The 21,107-nt window shown below is 49.1% G+C and overlaps 2 protein-coding genes, 1 long non-coding RNA gene and 1 other non-coding gene across 11 annotated transcripts; 1 reads left to right on the top strand and 3 right to left on the bottom strand.

The window, feature by feature from the left end:
* Positions 1-917: 917 nt before the first annotated feature.
* Tapbpl (TAP binding protein-like) lies at positions 918-8,851 on the bottom strand. Of its 2 annotated transcripts, none has more exons than XM_030255302.1 (7): positions 8,364-8,498; positions 7,546-7,788; positions 7,136-7,408; positions 5,054-5,392; positions 3,482-3,787; positions 1,855-1,941; positions 918-1,700 (listed from the first exon to the last, which is right to left on the bottom strand). In XM_030255302.1, the coding sequence occupies exons 1-7, from the start codon at positions 8,404-8,406 to the stop codon at positions 1,657-1,659; spliced, it is 1,335 nt and encodes a 444-aa protein (XP_030111162.1). In that variant the 5' UTR covers positions 8,407-8,498; the 3' UTR covers positions 918-1,656. The 2 variants fall into 2 exon arrangements, with proteins under 2 accessions (XP_030111162.1, NP_663366.2); NM_145391.2 differs by lacking the exon at positions 8,364-8,498 and adding an exon at positions 8,525-8,851 and having other exon boundaries at positions 1,196-1,700.
* Positions 8,260-16,925, top strand: E130112N10Rik (RIKEN cDNA E130112N10 gene). Its single transcript, NR_015604.3, has 2 exons — positions 8,260-8,345; positions 15,652-16,925. It is a non-coding gene; the product is annotated as an RIKEN cDNA E130112N10 gene (long non-coding RNA).
* On the bottom strand, positions 9,611-14,127 carry Cd27 (CD27 antigen). 7 transcript variants are annotated; one of them, NM_001033126.2, is made up of 6 exons: positions 13,748-14,018; positions 13,464-13,595; positions 11,506-11,685; positions 11,245-11,307; positions 10,633-10,752; positions 9,613-10,422 (listed from the first exon to the last, which is right to left on the bottom strand). In NM_001033126.2, exons 1-6 carry the CDS (start codon positions 13,881-13,883, stop codon positions 10,301-10,303), a joined length of 753 nt encoding a protein of 250 aa, NP_001028298.1. In that variant the 5' UTR covers positions 13,884-14,018; the 3' UTR covers positions 9,613-10,300. The 7 variants fall into 7 exon arrangements, with proteins under 7 accessions (XP_006505961.1, XP_006505963.1, XP_011239590.1 ...); XM_006505898.4 differs by having other exon boundaries at positions 9,611-10,752; positions 13,748-14,127; NM_001286753.1 differs by lacking the exon at positions 11,506-11,685.
* Mir8113 (microRNA 8113) lies at positions 11,675-11,803 on the bottom strand. Its single transcript, NR_106193.1, has one exon. It is a non-coding gene; the product is annotated as a microRNA 8113 (primary transcript).
* Positions 16,926-21,107: the final 4,182 nt, after the last annotated feature.

Genomic DNA, 21,107 nt, shown 5'->3' on the forward strand with positions numbered 1-21,107 from the left:
AGGGCTGGAGAGTTGGTTCAGCAGTGAAGAGCACTTGTTACTTCTGCAGAGGACCTGGGTCCAATTTATAGCAGCTATATGGAGGATCACAACCTCCCACCCCGACCCCAGCCCTCTGTGTGTCCCCGGGGATCTGACACTCTCTCCTGGTACCAGGCACACAGGTGGTGTACATACACACTTGCACACAAAACACTCAACACACATAAAATGGTAAGATAAATAGATCTACTAAAGAGAACTCTCAGAGGACCTAGGTCTCGTTTGCAGCACCCACATGGCCACTAACACCTGTAGGTAGCTACAGTTCCAGGGGATCCAGGGCCCCGTCTGACCTCTGCAGGCATCTGGGTGCGTGTGGTACACATACACACAGGCACACTCATGCACAGATATTTTTAAAGATGCATTTGTTTTTATTTTATGCATATACCTGTTTTTCTAGCATGTATGTGTGAGTACTACATGCATGTCTGGTGCTTTAGGAAGACAGAAGAGGGCGTTAGACTCCTGGAATTAGTTACAGATGGTTGTGAGCTACCATGTGGTTCTGGGAACCAAATCCAGGTTGTGTAGAAAATCTACCAGCGCTCCTATCCACGGGTTGCTATCTCTCTAGCCCCCCACTTTACTTTTGATAACAGACATCATAATTCATGGTCTTTATAGGCTCGGATGCACTGTATCCATAAGGTATTTCATAGCAGTGAGCACAAGGAAGCTCTCGTGCAGCTGAGGGAGTGTTGTATAACTCTCCCAAAACTCCTGGCAGCTGTCTGAAGGGTCAGAACCCTAATATCTGATGATGTAACGGTGCAGATGTAGCCCAGGGCCTCTGCTTCGTACCTTGAAACAACGAGTTGGGAGTTGGAGCAGCTAGGAATGTTTTGGAACCAACAGGGAGAGAGAGAAGAAAGTGCGCTGTAGTCACAGCATGTTTTTATTTTGACAGTGTTGGCATTCATGAGTGGTCACAGCCTCTCCCGCTTCCCTCACTTTGATCCTTTTTCTAAGAGAATTTTTTTACATCTGACTTTTTTTTCATTTACTCATTTTACATTCCAATATCAGTTCCCTCTCTCCTTCTAGTACCTCTGCATGAAGACCCACCCCCATTCCTCCTTCCCTTTCTCCTTTGAGAAGGAAAGCCCTTTTTAGGTAACCCTCCCCTGTGTGTCCCCCCACCCCCGATTTCTTTTTTTTTCTTTTTTATTAGATTTATTTATTTATTATATGTAAGTACACTGTAGCTGTCTTCAGACACTCCAGAAGAGGGAGTCAGATCTCGTTACAGATGGTTGTGAGCCACCATGTGGTTGCTGGGATTTGAACTCCAGATCTTCGGAAGAGCAGTCGGGTGCTCTTACCCACTGAGCCATCTCACCAGCCCCCACCCCCGATTTCTTAATACCTCACATAGATGGTGTTAGCTTCCACTTTGATAATTCTGCCATCCTCTTGTCCTGTCCCTTTTCATCAGCCCAGGGCTCTCTTCTCAATAGCACAGAAAGCAGAGACTTGTACAGTCCAGGGCCAGTACTGCACTCCCAATGTGCTGGCACCTTCAGGCCCAGCTCAGCCCCACACCTCACACGGGGTCCTTTAAGTAGCCAGGATGTGGAGTACTTTACTTTGTATTCGGAGGCAGGCAGGCGGCTACCCAGAATGCCTCATAGGCCTGGTGGACCTTGATGAAGAAGCTGAGAGAAAAACGGAACAAGATTGTTTTCAATAGGGATAATTCCAAAAGCAGATGTTGGGGGTATGGTAGAAACATCTGGAACTCAGCACACTGGACTTCATCCCTGGTTTGGGTGGGCAGATACCTGAGAGTAGGTTGATCTACAAACTCACCTTGCTGTCTGTGAAGTCCCAGAAACAACAACAGCGCAGAAAGGAAGATGATGCTGGCAAAGATGACTCCCAAGGTTCCTCTCTGCTCTGTGGGTGAGAATGAACACAAGACCACATGCTGAGCCCTCACCCTCCAGTACCCCTCCCCTTAGGAGGGGAGCTCTGGCCTGGGTGCTGTGAATCCTCACGGAAGGACGGGAGCCTGCCCACGCAGCAGCACTGCACTTGTTCAAGACTCTCAAGTTTGTGTGTTGCTGTTCTGCCTCTTACTCCATCGGGGCTTTGTTATTCTGAGACAGGGCCTCATGATGTCCAAGCTGGCTTTGAACTTAGGAGTCCTGCCACAGCCTTCTAGTGCTGTGTTTATAGGCACACCCCACTAGACCCTATTCTATCTCAGGACATTTGAAAATGTTTTACAGAAGAGAATGAGGCTATCTCAGTGACTACCAGCAAATAGCTGGGGAATGATGTGAGCCAAAACAAAAGGCAAGCTTTGGGGAAGCTCATAGTCTAGCGAGCAACCAAATAGGTCTGGAGCTCTTGGATATTTCATTGTGAGGTGCACATCCTTTCCTGCCTGAAACTGCAGCATTCTGTGGCCTTTGGGATGAAGTGTGTGTAGATATAGGGTGTAAACACGTAAGGGCTTGCAGCTTGCCTTTTGGTTATAGTGTCTCCTTTATTGTATATTGGTAGAGAACCTGGGGCAAACTGCTCAGTGTCTGCAAATGCCAGCTTACTCATCTGTAAGATGAATTCTGGACATGGCGATGGTGTCTGTAGTCCCAGCTATTTGGGAGGCTGAGTAGGAGGGCTGCTTGGCAGAGGAGTTTGAGGCCAGCCTGCTCAGGAAGACCGGTTTCCAAAAATAAATGGGAGGTGTAATATGTGAGATCACCCTCAGAAGCTCTTGAGTATATTGGGGGTGGAGAGTTGGCTAAGAAGTCAAGAGTTCTTGTTGCTCTTGCAAAGGACCTGGGTTCCAGTCTTAGCAGCCACATAGTGGCTGACAAGCATCTGTACCTCCAGTGCTAGGGGATCTGATGCCCTCTTCAGGTCTCCATGGGCATTGCTTGCCCATGGTGCACTACAGCAGGCAAACCACGCAAACACATAAAATATTAAAGTTAGTGTAGAAGCTGACTTTCCAATGCTTGGTCATATGGGTGTGCAGATGTAATCGTCTTAAGTATCATTGCCTCGTGCCCTTTTTTGCACACACCCTCAGGCCCCTAGGTTTTCTGTAGACTCTTGTGTCGTTTGGTTTTCATATGGACTGTGCTTCCAGTCTTAAGGGCTTCCTGCTGAACTTGGGCTGGGCTCAAAGGTCTGTTTTGGGTCTTTTTCCCTGTCTGCCTCAATTTGTCTCTCTAGCTCCTATGGGAAGGAGCAGCACTCCTTTACCTCTGATACCCAGCCCAAGCTTACTCATCTCATTATTTGGAGGCTGGGGATTCATAGTGGTAGAGGATGCCACTCTGGGAAAGATAAAGATAAGATAAAGAGTGTGCAGAAGGTGGAACTGAGGAAACGCATGAGAATAGCACACAGCCAAAGATGACCTGTAAGCAGGGGAGTCCCAGCCTGAATACAGACAGGGGAGGAGAGAGGACACCCCCAGTACCTGGATTTGGCAAAACCCTCATGCTGGTTGTAAGGGGCTCCTCCAGGGAGACGTGGGCGACTTGGCAGGTGTAAGTGGCACCTGTGGGGCCTGGGTCAGCCATCACCGTGGAAGAAATGCTGTAGGTTCCCATCGTGCTCTGCCTGAGGCTGGAGAAGGAGGCACCAGAGACTTGGGCTGGAATTCCACCCAGCTCCTCTCGAATCCACGTCACTCCCACATCCAGAGGATAGTAGCCGGCAATGCTGCAGACGAGGGAAGGCAGAGGATCCTTGTTTGCCAAGTGCAGTTGTATTTTGGGGGGAGCTGGAGAAAGAACAAGGAGTAAGATTTTAGAGGTATCCGACCAGAGCCCTCAGAGGAGCCTGCAGCCTCTTTAAGCGTGAAGGTATGTTATAGAGACGGAAACTCCTCAGTGTTTCAAGATGTTGGGGTGAGGGCTCTTCCTGGACACAGATCTTAAAAGGCTGGGAATTCAACCTAGGGCCTTATAAGTACTAGCAAGTGCTATACCACTGAGCCACATACCCTACCGTTTGGTTTTCTCTTTTATCACCTCTGCAAGCCAGTGATTGCTCATTGAGTTGAGAACTGCTTTCTGCCTGTCCTTAATTGGCTGTTGCCGCCATTAGGAAGTGCTAGGAACATAAGATGAAGGCCCTTGTGGCCGCAGGTCTCCAGAGCAACTAGGAATGAAGCACGCAGGACTGTCTTTACAGTGGGAAAGATGTTTTTAAAAAACCTGTTCTAAAATCAATCAAAGAAACAAAAACCCCCAAAAACCTGTTCTTCCATCCACAAAGCTGAAAATTGGAAGTGATTAATAGCCTGGATCTGTGTTATCTGTTGGTCCAGGCCATACCAAGCTCCTCCAACCAGGACCAGAGGTGGCTGGTGATCTAAATGACCCTTATATTATCTGTATAACCAGGGGGCTCCCCCAAGCTCCCAAAACCAGGACCAGAGGTGGCTGATAGCCCAAATGACCTCTACACTATCTGTATGACTGAGAACATCTCAGAGCCTTCCCTAAAGCCCTAAAGCTAATACAGGCTTCCTATCTTTAGAACCCATTTTCTTGAAAGAAATGACATGGACTCTAAGTCCAGTTTTGATGTAATTACAAGGGACTGTATTATACCAGCATAACTTTTCCCCCAGTTATACTGCGTTTAAGTTTGTTGGGGATAAATCGCCTTGTATCAGACTTCCCAAGTCGGATCCAGGTTGAAGAAGTTAATCTGAACCAAGGTTTCTTTCTCCCTGTGATTGACTTCCTTGCCTGGACACCTGCAGGGTCCCTCTCAAGGAAATGGTCCAGGGGACTGAAATTACAGACAGCTAGCCCAGGGTTTTTATTCTGATGTAGTTATTTCCTGGGGGTATTATCTTGGCATTCAGTGAGACGCCTTATCTGATCACCCACACCTCCAGAATGAAGATGGTGTTTGGGTTGTGGGAATGCATTCCTTCTCTGAGGAAATTTTCTCTGGGGTTGGATTCTAGTCTGGGAAACATTCCCATAGGCATCTCCCTCTCCCTTATCCCAGAAAACCCAAGGCCTGTCCTTACCCAGGATGTTAAGTGGCATGATCTGTTGAGCTTGATACAGAGAGGTGGAGATCTGGCAGATGTAGTTCCCCTCATCCTTTAGAGTGAGGTTGGGTAAGGTGAGAGAGGCGTTTCCAGCCCTGAGTAGCTCCTCAGGCTCCAGTGTAGCGCCCTTGCGCTTGGCCTGCCCCTGCCCTGTCTTCCAGCTGTACACCAGCTGGCCGCTGCCTTTATGCTGCAGCCGCCACTCCACGCCAGTGAGGTCCAGGCCTGGTGCCATGGAGAAACTGCAGTGCAGGGAGACAGAGGACCCCAGCAGGTGGTTCAGGGTTTGGGTCTCTGATGTCACCTGGAACTCCACTGTAGAGAGAAAGAAAGGGTGACTTACAGACTGTTTCTTCCTTAAGGTCACCTGGCCTCTGAGCCATGGACAGACAGCTCCGGCTCCCTTCCCTGGACAGTGGTACTGAGTTCATTTCCTGTCCAGTGGAGCCATAAATTAATGGTGCAGCAAGGCACACATGAGAGCCTAAACCCACAATCTTCGTGGTTCAGTCCCTCCAAGTGCAAGGACTGCAGATGTGGACAGTACGTCCAGCTTCAATAGTCACGTCTTTCCATGAATGAAATACTGTTAAGTCCTGTGTGCACTGGACCCTTGTTACTGTGAGTAGAGCACTCCCCAGCCTTGATAGGCTTTTGGGATCCTTGGTTATTGTGAAGCAGAGTGGCCTTGACTTTCAGCTATCAGCCCTAACTGCACATGGGAGCATTTGGGGGTGAAGTGTTGTGGTCCCTACAGCCTAGTCAGTCCAGGGGAGGATATCTATGTTAGTCGGGTAGAGAGGAACTATGACAGCTGACGAAATAGGTCAGAAATAAGTCACGGCTGGGTGGGGGTATGTTGTTTCATTTATTTGTAGATCTGAATAAGTTCAAAAAGGGAGAAGCACTAAACTACCCATGGCCAAGGATAGGAGATGCTGAACATCTTTTCTGATGTGGCAAGGCACATTCAGAAAGGACTGTAGAGCCGGAGGGTGTGGTAGTATATGCCTGTACCATCAGCTACTAAGGAGGCATGACAGAATCACAAGTTTCCAGGCCTGCCAGGGCATCTGGGTGAGACCCCTGTTTCACAATAAAACTGAAAAAGGAATTGAAGCTGTAGTTTAGTAGTAGAGCTCGTGTTTAGCACAAGGCTCTAGGTTCTATCCTCAGTATGGGACAACATAATACTAAAGGCTAATGTTTTAGGGGTTTGCAGGGATAGGAGAGGGGCCCCCTCATCGTCATCTTCTGTGGACTTGATTTTCTCCTTTTTGGAGGCAAAATAATGAACTGGACTCTCCAGGTGCCTGTCAATATGTTTCCTCTTGGTTTTGAACCTGGTAGGAGGTACTAAGTGGGAGAGAATGAGGAATGGGCTCACTAGTAAGAGCTACTGAGCACTTCTTTCTCCCTGTGCTCTGCTGTAATTGCCATGAAGCACCAGACCAGACTCCCTCTCCCTGGGAGGAAACATGAGTTTGGCTAAATAAGAGTGTAGTGACATGTGTAGCTACAGTGTCCTCATGTGTTGCTTCCCCACTTTGGAGAAAATACCTGATGATTATTATGTTTTGATGCTTGCTCGAATAAGGATCTCCTAGCATCCCCTCTTCTTGACTCAGGATATTTTAGAAAGAAAAGATGAAGCTCTATGGGTACCTCAGGAGGACCTGTGGGATATTTGTTTTCTTCCTTCTATCCCATCTCTAACCACAAAAGAAAACAAAATACCAACCAACAAACCAACCAAACAAACAAAAAACAAATTAAAAAAACAACAACCCCCCCCCCAAAAAAAAAAAAAAACCAAAACCAAAAAACCAAAAAACTATCTTGGGGCTATTGAGATGGCATAGTGCATAAAGTGCTTGCTGCCAAGCATAGTGAACTAGTTCAATCCCTGGAAACCACATGGTAGGTTCTATAAGCTGTCCTCTGATCTCTACCTATGTGCTGTGGCATGTGCACACGTATGTGCGCATGGACGCGCACACACACACACACACACAATAATACAAAATGTTCCTGTGCCACTGCATTTTGTTTTCTCACCTTGAGTCTTCACTGTGCCCTGGGCACTCAGAGGTAGGTTCAGTGTAGGGTGCCGGACAGCTCCAACTTCAGCATCTCTTAGAGTCTTCATCACCATGGAGACACTGGGGCCACCTCTAGAAACCTGCATGTTGCTGATGAACCAATGTGCTTTCTCAAAAGTGGCCTCTTGTCTGGCCTGGAGGAAATACTTGGAGATCTCGCAGGTCACTGCCTTCCCGCTGCAGTCAGCATGGAGCAACGCCTCTGCCTGGGGAATCTGTACCAAGTCCACTGGGGAGAAGGGCAGCATACAGAAGTAATGTTGGATGGACAACGCCAGACCGGGGGGGGGGGGGGGCAGGCGTGGGTAGATAGAACTGGGAACGGGGCTGTTCCTGTGGAGGAAGCCTAGGATGGGGAGATTTTACCTGAGGCCTCAAAGATAACAGGTGAATCCTGTTTGGTCTCAGTGCTCCCCTGGAAATCTGTGATGCCTTCCAGGGAGCCATCATCCAGCACTGGTACCTGCTTCAGCACAAGCAAGGCCCTCTCCCTGTCCCCACTGCTGGCAAAAGCCCCGCGGTGCCTGTCTTCTGTCACCAAGAAGCAGTCTAAGATGATGTCCGTGGGCTGCCGCTGTCTTTCTGCTGTGGTGGGCGCTGTGGGAGGGTCTGCAGGGAAAGTGGAACAAGCACCCTCGTCCTCCACACTCTTCCCACCCCTTCACCAAGCCCCGGGCTGAGCAGCAGGTAAAGGTGCCTTCTGAGCCCCGCTGTCCTGGTGTCATCTATAAACCCAGCTTCTGCTGAGGCACCTGCTACTCAGGCAGCGGCTCTGTGAGTTATTTCAAGTCCTAGATCTGTCCTGATCAAAGCCAGAGGGGTTTATGCTTTGTATTTCTGAGTCTCAGCTGTGGGATGCAAGGGAATTTCTGGAAAGGAATTCTCAGGTTAAAAAAAAAAAAAAAAAAAAGGAATAAGAAATACTGCCACAGGGGAGAGGAGCCAAGACACTGCTGTTCCTAGGGACATTGACAACCTTTTTCTCATCACCCAACTTTCCCAGAGGCCTCTGCTTTCTGCCATAGCCACGCCCACCAGGAGTCACCAACCCAATGATTTCTTAGCCTGGGGAGCCCCTTCCTCTTCTAAGGATTCAACTCAGGGCAGTGAGCTGTCCCACAGAATGCTAACACCCTGCCTTCCCATCGAGGAAGCCCCCCTTTTCTGTGAGTTCTCTGCCGTACCCCTCTCCAAACTGGTTCCGCATGTTGTGAGTGCCGCACTCATTTGCTGGGCTTAGCAGACAAGCTGGTGCTGTTCTGAGAAGGTGGCTTCCTGGGGCTCCTTTAGCTTGGCGCTTCCTCCCCCCCAGTCCCCCAGGCCCCAGCCTGGTCTCCGCACTCACCAGTCCCTGCTGCCCCAGAGACAGCCAAACAGAGCAGCAGATACCAGCTGGGCTCCAAGCCCATGGAGGCTACTCTCAGGCTCTTCCTTGCTGGCTGCCTTCTCCACAGTTCCCCTGCTAGTGATCTCTGGCTGAAGAGGGGGTTCTGTGAGCACCCTCACTTAGCACCTGTGGTCTCCGTTCTCTTATCGTTTCTCTTTCACTTTCACTTCAACTGCCTCTGTGGCCGCCCGCCCGAGGCCAGTAATGGCTGCAGCCAGCTCTGCTTTCTGTTCTCCCTAAGGTCCACCCCGCACCCAAGAAATCCCCAGGTGATTTCAAAACCTGGTATCACCACATCAGCTTTCCCATCAGCCCCAACTATGAGAGGGCTGGAGAGGGGGTGGAGCCAGAAGATAGATTCCCCGGTACTCTGGACCCTTCTTCCTTTCAGTCCATGTTAAATCCTTTGGGTCTGCCCTGGTGACAACTCCCTGTTCAGATCTGTGATCGAACAGACGAGATGGGGTGTGGCCTAGTTCTAGGATTGGAATTTTAGGAGGCTGGACAGCTATGTGAAGTCTCACTTTTAACTTGTATTTGTGTATATGCGGTGTATACACTTGTGTGGGTGAGTATGCCCAGCCCTGCCTGTGTGTGGAGGCTCGGTGAGGGCACTGGGTGTCTTGCTCTATTACCCCACCTTATTCTTCAGAGACAGGGTCTCTTTCTGAACCTGGAATTGTTTGGTAGCCAACAAGCACAGCAGTGATCTCCTGCTGTCTCTACTCCAAGCCCCGCCCTTGTCACACCACTTAACCCCTTGAATTACAAGCTCAGGGCCACACTGAGGGATTGTTTGTTTGTTTGTTTCAGTTGTAGGTGTGCGTATTTGAAGTTAGCATTTACACTATCCTTCTTCCTAGTTCACTGTCCCTTCTTTTTTTTCTTCTTCCTCCTCCTCCTCTTGTTCCCCTACCCTCATTCTGTAGGAAGGGGAATAGCACATGGAGAGTGTCCATAGCTGGCTTGTTACTAGAGTCCCTGGGCCGTAAGGCTTGGCTCCGGGTTCCAGTGTTTGCCTGCACAGAGAGAAGGGACAATGTGTATAGAAGTAGACAAATGAATTTATTTATAGTTTTAGCTCAACTGAGAGAAAGTCTCAGCCTCAGCTTTCCCACAGCACTGTCACAACTTACAGAGAAGACAGAACCAAGGCCAGGAAGTCTGTGTGTCTGTAGATAGTGTCTCTCACGGCAGTCAGTCCTTCTGGTACCAGGGCACCTGCCGGTGGCTCATTCCATTTTTTTAAAAAAAATTATTATTTTTAATCGTGTGTGTGTGTGTGTGTGTGTGTGTGTGTGTGTGTGTGTCCGTCCTGTGTTTGTAGATGCCAGAGGAGGTCAAAGGTGTCAGACCCTCTGAAAGTAGAGTTACAGCTGGTTTCGATCCATTTGACAGTGCTGGGAATCAAACTCTGGTCCTCTGGAGGAACACTTCGTGCTCCTCACTGCCAAGCCCCCTCTGGAGCCCTTGGTGAGCCATTTCCACCCCTGGCATGTAGTTTTGTCAGCTGGACGGTTTCACTTAGAGTAAGTGTGCTTTATAGCTAGAGCCTGAGTCTCCCCAGCTTGCTGGGCCACACACTGGGATCCTGCTCTTGTCCCTGTTGGTCTCAGAAGGGCAGTTTGTTGAGTATTCACAGGAAAGGGTTCTGATGACCATGACAGGGGAGCAGGCCACCATTGAGGTCTCTGTGGATGGCCCCTCGTCAGAAAGGGCCCCACCAGCACCCGGTCAAGGGTAGAAAGCAGGCTCGGGTTTCCGGTAGTCCTCCTGGATAGGGATAGCACTGCCCTCCTCTTCCCTGGGGCAGCTGTAAGGACAAGGCTCTTCAGGCACTGCCTGCCGGTCTTCATCTGTGCAAACACAATCGGTCAGCAGTGGAGAGAAGAAAGGTGAAGGGGAGAAAAGAGGAGAAAAGCCCAAGTGGAGGGCTGAGAGCTGGGGGGCTTGGGGAGTCTGGGGGAAGGACACTTGAGGAGCCAGAGTAGGTGGGTGGAGTAGGTGTGGGGGCTTTAGGTGTGGGTAGCACAGCTGAGAGACAGGAGGGAAGGCCTGTGTCTTACTTGGCCCGTGGTTTCTTCTTTGATGGAAGAACAAGATTGCACCCAGGACGAAGATAAGAAACATGCTGGAGAAGGTCACAAAGATCCGGATGCAGTCCGAGCTGCACAGGGGTCTATGGGCTGTGACGGGCAAGAGCACACCGAGGCTTTGGAGGGGCATCTCACCCTGGACCCTTAGCCCTGTCTGTCTGTCCTTTTCCTGAGTAACCCTGCCCCTGTTGGACCAGTCCTTTCTCTCCTAATCTCTAACTAGAGTCTGCTTCCCCCTCCTTTGCCTCCAGCTCTGTCTGTCTCTGTGTCTTTCTCGGAGTCTAGTTTAGTCCCTTGAGACAGGATTCCTCCCTGACCTGGAAGCTTGCTGGTTTGAGCTCTGCTGGCTCTGCCTCTGCCTCTGAATGTGAGGGCTACAGATACGAGCTTCCATACTCTGCTTGGTTTTCCCTGTGGCCCTGGGTATTATGTCACCCTTGTATAGCAAGTTATCCACCGAACTTTCTCCCCAACTCTGTACCCCTCTCCCTCACCCAGCACCTAGGGGTTTCCCATGGCTGTTCTTTTGGCCTCTTTCCTCTGTGCTTTCTCTGTGGAGTGGGGATTAGGAAGACAACTCACATGACCGCTGGCTATAGACAGTCGAGTTGGGAAGCTGCCTGTGTAGGGGCCAGGATGGCTTCTCTGGAAGAAACAGACAGAGCGAGTCACAAGCAGGAAACCTCCCAGGATGTCCCAGGCTTTCCTGTGATTTTGCAGGAGTCAGACAGGAGGAAGACATGCTGGCCCAGAACCTAGCTAGGGGTAAACACAGACTGGGCAGTGCTGGGTAGGCAGCCTTCTGCCTTGTCCCGACTGGGTAAGGAGCAGCCTGCTGCATACCTGTGCCATGAGGTAAGTGGGTGGGTGGTGGCTGTGGGCTCGGGGTCTCAGATGGCTGTCTGGTCAGTGCAGGGTTTAGAGGAGGGTCACACTCTGTACATTCCTGGTCCCTGCACTGCCAGTTCTTGGAACAGCTGCACTCAGCATTGGCAGTGACTGTGCAGTTGCGGATAAGAAAACCTTGGGAGAGAGGAGAGCCAGGAGAAACAGGACACCACAGATCTTTAGAGACCTGGGGTGTCTACTTGCCCCTGACTCTCCTGAGACCCCCGAGACTCACTCACAGGGTATGAATTTCTTCCACTCCCCGCGCCTTACCTATTTCCCCTCTGCCCCTCCCTCACCCCCACCTGCCCCTCCCCTGCTGTCACCTGCCCCTCCCCTGCTGTCACCTGCCCCTCTCTGCCTGCTACCTTTCCCAGGCTCAGACACAGAAACTGAAAGTAGAAAAAGATTATATGATTTTCTTTCCTACTCACTACTACTTTAAAGCTTTTAATTATTGGCAATCATATACTACCCACCTCTCAAGACAGGTTTTCTCTGGGTAACAACAGTCCTGGCTGTCCCTGAACTCACTCTGTAGACCAGGTTGGCCTTGAACTCAGAAACCTGTTTGCCTCTGCCTCCTGAATGTGGGGATTAAAGTTGTGCACCACCACACCTGCCCTTACTTATATGAAACTTTTAACACTTGGAAAATAATTCAAGTTTGGTTTAGGCACAGTGTAATATTTCTGTAGGACTTATCTGAAAGTCCCACAAAAGAAGACTTTTCTTGTTAGGTGTTTGTCTCAGACTAACCATTTGGATGGTTCTGTTACTAGAACTTACCAGCCAATTGCCTCCACATTCCAGAACATATTCTCTATTAATGTTATTAAAATCAGTTATGTATGTGTGTGTGTGTATATATATATATATATATGTGTGTGTGTGTGTATATATGTGTGTGTATGTATGTGTATATATATATGGGGTTTTTTTGCAACAGCAATTAAAGAGTTTTTTTTTTTCCCCTACACACAAAGTGCCTGCTCACTGTTAAAGGGGCCTCTTTAAATTATGCTATTCTAGTGTACGGTAACACAGGCCTCCCAAATCCCTGGCATAGGTGGGGAGGCAACAGGGGAGTTTGAAAAGAGACTGCAGATATCCTACCTCTTCCTTTGCAAAAAGTAGAAATGTATAAATTAAGAGAAATGATAGATCTACTTGCTTTCCTCCCAAAAGGCTTTTGTACAAAAAGGTTGCTATGCCCTGGTTTCTGGTGTTATTCCCCAACTCCAAATAAGAGCTGACCTACACATGTACACTGTGGGAACATAGACTGCTCATTGGCTGGACGTTGCTTTTCTGGAAACTGGGTTTCTGGAACTACCTTGCCCCTCCCCTGCACTCTGAGTTATATATTTTTCATTTTTCGTGTGTACTCATGGACACATAGGACGATCTGAGGACAACTTGCCAGTTGATTCTTTCCTTCTACCATGTGGCCCAGAGAGTAAACTCAGGCGTGGTGGTGGCAAAAGTACTGTTGCCACTTACTGTGCCATCTCCTTGGCTTTTTTTTTTTTTTTTTTTTTTTTTTGTGAGACAGGGTCTTGCTATGTTGTTCATCCTGGCCTTGAACTCCTATCATCCAGTGATCCTCCTGCCTCAGCCTGCCTTGTAGTTGGGATTATGGACGTGCGTGACTGCACGGGCCCTCATTCTTCTGTTGTCTGAGTCCTATCCATGGAGCCCTTTTTAGCCATCCCTCGAATTCTGCATATCTCCCATGAAACACTAGACCTCTCCCCACATGCCTCGCCCAAGGCACACCGGGTTTCAGCATGGGCTCCACTTTCCATGGGCCTTGAAGCAGCTGAAGCTCTCTGACTCCACAGCCAGCCCCTCTGGCCTTGCCCCCCGGACTCTTTTCTCAGTGCTGCCTTCCGCACCACTGCCCCTCTCACCAGAGTTACAATGCCTGCAGCTCTCGCAGTGGGGCCGGGTGTGGTAGTCTGGAGAGAAGGAGGTGCCTGGTATACAGGGATCACACTGAGCAGCTGTTCTGTCTTGTTCACAGTCCTTCACAAAGAATGTACCTGAGAGCAGAGGGGCCAGGTGGAAGTCCAGGCAAGGCGCTGGCTCTAGGCTCTGCAGGCTGCCTGACTTTGCTTGAGCTCAGCCTTATTCTGAGTACCTCCGTCATCTTAAATATCAGTCTCCCCCCAACCCTGCTGAGGCCCACTCTTACCTGGCTCACACATCCGGCAGCAGAGTCCTCCCCCAGTCCAGTAGTGTTTGTCTGGACAGCTGTTTGGGGCTAGGGTAGCTGAGAGTCCTACCAAGGTCCCCAGCATGCAGAGCCAGTAGGGAGGTGGCCATGCCATAGCTCCTGCCCAGGGAGATCTTTTCTGAGCCCCAACTGCTTGTACCGAGTCACTGGTGGCTCCTATGTGCTCTGGGCAGCAGCCACTGCGACTCCACTTGGGTGGTAAACCGACCTTTGAAGGCAGTTGTGGCTGTTTTGGTTTTCTTTGTCTCTCTCTCAGCAGCCTCCACCCCCTTCTCTTTTCCGCACTCCGGAGAGACTATGAAGGGGTAAACCCAGCTCTGCTGAGCTTCACAGACATGTGCCCCCCTTGGGCACCTCTCTCAGTAATGAATACCCACAGCCGCCGGACCTGTTGATAGGGATGGACGCTGGGTGCCCTCATCTGTCCCTGGCAAGTGTCCTCTCTCATAGCCCAGCCCTTCCAGAGGTGACCAGATAGGAGCAGATTACAGATTATTTCTGAAGCTCCTAGGGGCAGGTTAGTTTTAAAATCATGACATTTTCAGATTTTGCCTAAAACTAGTACCACAAAACACCCCATTAGAGGTGGGGTGACACGGCTAAGCACAACAGTTTGGAAGACGGTCTTATATATGCCAAGGTAGCCTCAAGGTTGCTTGGTAGCTGAGGATGACTTGGGACTTCTGATCTTTCTGCCTCCCTCTCCTGAGTGTTCCTGGTGTTGCAGGGTTTGCTACCAAGCCACTGCTGCTGGTGCCATAGCGCTGTGCTGCCGCATCCCGTTTATGTGGTACTGGGGATGAAACCCAGGGCTTTTTGCATCCTAGGCAAACACTGCTGTCTGAGCTATATTCCCAGCTTGGACACAGCACACGCAGCAAAGCTATTGCATGTATAAAGGGGAGGAGTCATGACAACCAGCCTTATATAACTGAGGTTTGAGTTTCTGGCTATACAAGCTCTTGAACATTGCATACAATTGAGGGCAAGAGTTAGCCCTGTGTTCCCTGTGTCTTTTTCTGTTCTGTGATATCAAGTCCCTTTAATCCTTGTGTGCACATGTGTGTGTGTGTGTGTGTGTGTGTGTGTGTGTGTGTGTGTGTGTGTGTGTAGGTGTTCATGCGTATGGAGGTCAGGGGACAACCTTGGTTTCATTCCTCAGGGACATCGATGATGATGATGATGGTGGTGGTGATGATAAAGAAGATGGAGATTATTATTTCTCACTGGCCTGCAACTTGCCTAGTAGAGGAGGCTGGATGACCATCAAACCCTGGGATCCTTTAGCAAAACAAACAAACAAAGAAATGAACTCAAAAACTGGGTTTTGGCGATCAGACTCAGGCCCTTGTACTTTCCTGACTGAGCTACCACTCCAGCCTGGTTTTATTTCTTCTTAATGCCAGCCTGTGACACAGATGTGACCCACTGCCTGGGGGAACTTTTGCCAAACTTCCTTCTTGACCTAATCCCATTTTTATCCTTCCTGCTTCTGGCTGGCTTGGTCACTAGTATCTTCAGGTACCTGAGCCATCTCTCTTCATGGCCCTGGGCACATGGGATTGAAGGTGGGCACCTACGTGGGCCATCATCTTAAGCCTCATGCTCCTCTGGGAATTCTGATTTGAGGATGCTGGAGTTGCTACACTGGAGAAGCACGGGCCATTGAACCCCCTCCACTCTTTCCCCTGCTGACTTATCTCAAGGATATGTCTCATTTGGGGGCTTCACAGTTGTTTCCATAGTGTTGGTGAAATGTCACAGCCCTGTGGTCGCACCTGGGGGATGTTAGATCTGTTCTTTCTATCTCATGCTTCAGCTTCCTGTCTCTTCATTTTTTCCACCCTCCTCCCTTTCCCCAGCCCCCACTACAGCTCTTCAAGGGTCCACTCGAGCCAGGAGCTGCAGCATGTTCTGTTTAAAGGAAACCACCCTCCACCACATGCCCAGCAGAGGCCGCGACAACTTTACAACGGAAGGAATTTCCTTCCTCATTCCCAGGCTCCAACATCTTCACCGTTAGTCATAAATCTGAAGACAGATGTCATGGGTGCGGGGAGCTGACGGCTGACCCTGTAGGAATGAATAGGACCTGGCGTTGAAGAACTGTAGAAAGAAAGTTGCTAAAAAGAGGCTTTGAGTGCACAGAGAACTTAACATCTTGGCCAGACCATGAGTTGTGTCCTCATCTAAAGCCTCCACCTCTAGGTTCAAAGTCTATCTTCCTCCACAGGCTCAGGACAGGGACAGGGCCTGCCTGGCTCTCCTGAAGTAACACTGGTGTTAGGTTTGCCTAATGTGGTGGTTTGAATAGATTTGGGCCCCATAGACTCATGTGCTTGAATGCTTGGCCCAGGGAGTGGCATTTTTAGGAGGTGTGGCCTGGTTAGAGTATGGCTTTGCTGGAAGAAGTGTATAGTTGTGGCTTTAAGGTTTCCTCCAATGCTCAGGCTCTACCCAGTGTGGATGAAAGTCTCCTGGCTGCCTTAGGATCAAGATGTAGATCTCTCATCTCCTCCCGCACCGTGCCTTCTTCACACTGCCATGCTTCCTGCCATGATGATAATGGACTAAACCTCTGAAACTGTAAGCCAGCCCCAATGAAATGCTTTCCTTTATAAGAGTTGCCCTGGCCATGGTGTCTCTTCACAGCAATGGAAACCCTAACAAGGTAGATATGAAGTGTACCGCAGAGGGCTCATGGCTGGAGCAGCAGTGCCATGGGGAGGTAAGCAGGCTTCATCCACGAAGTACTCCCTTGATGACTACATGGCTAAATAGGCAGTGGGGCCAAGTTAGAATTAGTGGCTCACTAGAATCAAGCCTTTGAATGGTGTGTCTTATCCTCATGGCCTTCCTTCCTCTCTCCGTCTCCCTCGGTGTCTCTGCTTTCTAGATGCTGTGAAGTGAGAGGACTCTGCCACACCCTTTTCACCATAAAGTTCTGCTTCACCACAGGCCCAGAAGCAATGGCACTAGTCAGTCAGAGGTTGACATCTCTGACACTGTGAACCGAAGTCAACTCCTTTCTCCTTCCAAGTTGTCTTCTGAAGTAGTTTCGCTGTAACCATGACAGCCAACGCATCACCTTTCATCTGTATATTCTCTTTATACTATAAAATTGGAACTCTTAAGCTGGACATGATGACATGTGCCTGTCTGAGGTTCTTGGTCCTCGGGAGCTTGAGTGGGAGGGGTCATTTAAGTCCAGGAGACCATCCTGGCCAGAAGCAGTGAGACCAACGCCCTCCCCCTCATACATGAACAAGCAATATAACCCCAAACTCCATACCTGCTAAACCGTGAGATCCCAATTCTCCTCTCCTTAGCCTTTCACATGCTTATCGAGAATTGTACCTCTTCTCTGAAGAAATGTTTATTAGGTCTTTTGCTTCTGTTCTAATCATCTTGATTTTAGTTACTGTTTCAGATACTAATCTCTTATTAGAAATATGTTTTTGAAAATATTTTAAAATAATTTCAAAGGGTTTGTTTATTTTATGTGTTTGAATGTTTTTATTCTCCTGCCCTGGTAGGAATGAAGATATCCTTTGGCTACAGAAATGACTGCAAAAATGGTCCCCCAAGAAACTGGAATTTCCCCAGGAATCTCATGCTGGGAGAAAGAAAAGGCCGAAGCCTGTGCCAGCCAGGAGGACCCTGTCTCTCGGTGTTGTTTACATCTGTAGACCATGCTGGTCTCAAACTCTGAGATCCACCTGCCTCTGCCACCTGAATGCTTGGGATTAAAGAGGTGCACAGCTCTGCTGGGCATATTAAGTGGTCTCAAGTGGAAGCAGAAGAACAAACAAGCAGTCATATGAGGACTCATTGCTGATTTGCAAGACGGAAGGAAGATGAGGGCAATGAGTTGGGGGCTGAGGCCAGGCCGTGAGCTGCATCCCTGGCTGAGGCCTCCTTTAGACTTCTGACTTACAGAACCTGGAGGCAGGAACTGAAGCAGAGATCACAGGGGGACAGCACTTACTGGCTTGCTCAACCTGCTTTCTATATAACCCAGAACTATCTCTCTAGCGACCACACTGCCCACACTGTGTTACGTTTTCAGCAATAGGGTCTTCACATCTGACTGTGGTGACAGCAGGAGCAAGGCTACAGCAGGTGCTGTTTTGAGGCCCTCTGGGAAGACATTTTTTGGAGCAGACAAATGGCTGAGCTTCTGAATTGTTGAGTAGGTTCCGGCTCTTTGTTTAGATTCCCTTAAGGCTTCTACTTTATTTAGGAGGATTTATTGTCCAGTGTCCTGTCTGGTAGCTCTAACGGTTTTCTTTCTCAGACTCTGGGTAAGCGAAGCTCTGGACAGTGCTTGCTGACAGCGCCTTGGCAGCTGCCTCTGGATTCAGTGCTGTCCCCAGCCATGGTACTTGACATTCCTTTCTGATGTTAGTGATACACACACACACACATATACATTCTTATCATTCATATACATACATATATATATATGTCCCTCATCTTTATCATATATATGATATATACATAATATATATGTCATATATATATGTGTGTGTATGTGTGTGTATGTATATATGTATGATAAGGATGAGAGCCATGCACCACCACACCTAGTTTATGCAGTGCTAAATGTTAAACCTAACATCAGTCAGGCAGAGGTGGCTCACACCTTTAATCCCAGCATTTGGAAGGCAGAGGCAGGCAGATCTCTGACTTTGACACCAGTCTGGTCTACAGAGAGAACAGCCAGGGCTACACAGAGAAATCCTGTCTCAAAAAAACCCAAAAATAACCCCCCCCCCGCCCTTAGCACTGAGTCTATTTGAGAGAACAATCTACTAAGTGAGCCACATGTCCACCCTTTTGCCCATTTCTTTCTGGTGAGCTGAACCCTAATGTGAAAGCGTGGTGCAGTGTTTCAGGTGTTTGTTGTGGGAGCTGAGGTCACAGGTTCCGGGTGCCTCCTTTGTGGTTTCCTTTCTCTCTCTGTTTTTGTCGTAGGGCCTGCTAACACTCAGGGTTGCATGTGCCCACGGTGTAGGGAGGCAATCCTGACAGGAAGTGAGGCTGATTTAGGAAAGCAGATGTCACGTGAATTGGTGTGTGCCGCTTTAATGCTGCGTCCTGAGGGTTTTGGTCTGGGAAGATCAGCCTAGTAAAGCAAATCCTCAAAGATGCCAGGGAGGGGACCATTGTCTGGGAAAGCAATAAACAACCAACCAACCAACCAACCAACCAAACCAACCAACCAATCAACCAACCAAACCAACCAACCAACCAACCAAACCAACCAACCAACCAACCAAATCAACCAACCAAACCAACCAACCAAACAACCAACCAAACCAACCAACCAAACTAACCAACCAACCAAACTAACCAACCAACCAACCGACCAAACAACCAACCAACCAAACCAACCAACCAACCAACCAACCAAACCAACCAGCCAACCAACCAACCAAACCAACCAACCAACCAACCAACCAAACCAACCAACCAACCAACCAAACCAACCAACCAACCAACCAAACCAACCAACCAACCAAAAACGAGTTGCTGGGGTCATGGTGACTTTTCACAGCAGTAAAACCCTAACTAAAATACTTTGTTGAGGGGCTCAGAGGATACTTGTGCCTTTTCCCCTTCACTGGTACTTGAGTCTGCAAGTCGCAAGGAGTGGAGATGAAGGGGCAGCAGTTTACCTGGGCGCTGGACCGATGCATTGCATCGGTGGATGGAGGCAGCAGAGGTGGCTCACTGCGTTGAACATGCTTCACATGCGCAGCATTCGGGCCCTGTGTGCGCTCTCTTCATTCCTCACAATGCAGAGAGGGATCTGAAGAAGGGGTAGGGCTGCCTCATTCACAGAGCTCCTACTTACACCTGTGTCTGAGTGATTCCTCTTGCTAACAGGTGAAAGTAGGCAACACACAGCAGGTCTAGTCCCTGCCTTGCCCCTCAGCTCTGAGACTAAAGTACTGCAGGTCCTACCAGCTACCTCATGCCTCCATTTCCCACTCTGCCTGTGAGTGTCATCCGAAGCAGGGGTAAACTGCAAAGAACCGCTCTCTGCAGCCAAAGCCAGATTGTTCCGTTTTCAGGAATGTTACAGTGATGTGCTGTGCTGTGCATCAAACCGGCAAACTGGCCATGGGGGGATGCTGTGATGGACAGTGAAAATCAGCAGATGCTACACGTAAATTATGATGGGCAGGTGGAGCCAGCTGTTAAACACTGGCCCCCTGCTCCTATCCCCCACTGGCAAGGGTGAGAAGTGTCACCCTTCTTCATTTGATCATAGAGAGACGGTGTTCTCTTCTATCTGTATGCCAGGCCTCTCCTGGCTGAAAGTGCCCATGGGAAGCTCTTGTCTTCCTGGCCTGAGCAGATAAGGATCCTCAATTAGCAGAACTGGAAAGAGGGGTTGTCCCTTATTTAAGGTATCTGAACCACTGGCTGTGTTTAAAATATGCATAATGCTCACCATATTTACCATTTCTAAGTGTATAGCTGTACATATATTCATTTATATTTATTAATTTTAAAACTTTAGACCAGGTCTCACCATGTAGCCCTGAATGGCACTAAACAGACCAGGTCTGGCTTTAAACTCCCAGAGAACCACTTACCTCTGCCTCCCACATCATATATCGGGGCAGTTAGTTATGACTGGATTCTTGTCCAGCCCTTGGGAGTATAGAGGGGGAGTTCAGGCCGGTAGGATAGCTGGGCAAGCTAAGGGCTTTCTCCTCCTTCAAATTCTAATGCACTGTCTTAGTTGGGGTTTCCATGAAGAGACATCATGATCAAGGCAAGCCTATTATAAAGACCGACATTTGATTGGGGTTGGCTAACAGTTTCCAAGGTTCAGTCTATTATCATCATGGCAGGAAGCATGGCAGCATCCAGGCAGGCACGGTGCTGGAAATGCTGAGAGTTCTACATCTTGATCCTAAGGCAGCCAGAAGACTGACTCCTCACTTCTGCAGTCAACTAGGAGGAGGCTCTCTTCTCTATTGGAGGAAGCTTGGGCATAGAACATCAAAGTTCACCCCCACAGTGATGCACTTCCTCCAACAAGGCCAAGGCCACACATCCTAATAGCATTTTCCATGGGCCAAGCATATTCAAACATGCACTCTGCTTAGATTTAAGGGTGCCCTGATAGGTTGAATGTGGACATGAAAATATGGTGAAAACTAGAACCAGTTGTGGAAGGGGTAGTCAACTATGATAAAGAAGGGAGAACCTGACCCAGCCCCAAAGTTGCTGAAAGTTTACAATGAGGTGTAAGAGTCTGTCTCTGCTGTTGATGTCTGTCCATCCGTTCTGGTGGTCC

This window comes from Mus musculus, chromosome 6 (genome assembly GCF_000001635.26).
Source record: "Mus musculus strain C57BL/6J chromosome 6, GRCm38.p6 C57BL/6J".
In the NCBI taxonomy this organism is placed as follows: Eukaryota; Metazoa; Chordata; class Mammalia; order Rodentia; family Muridae; genus Mus; species Mus musculus.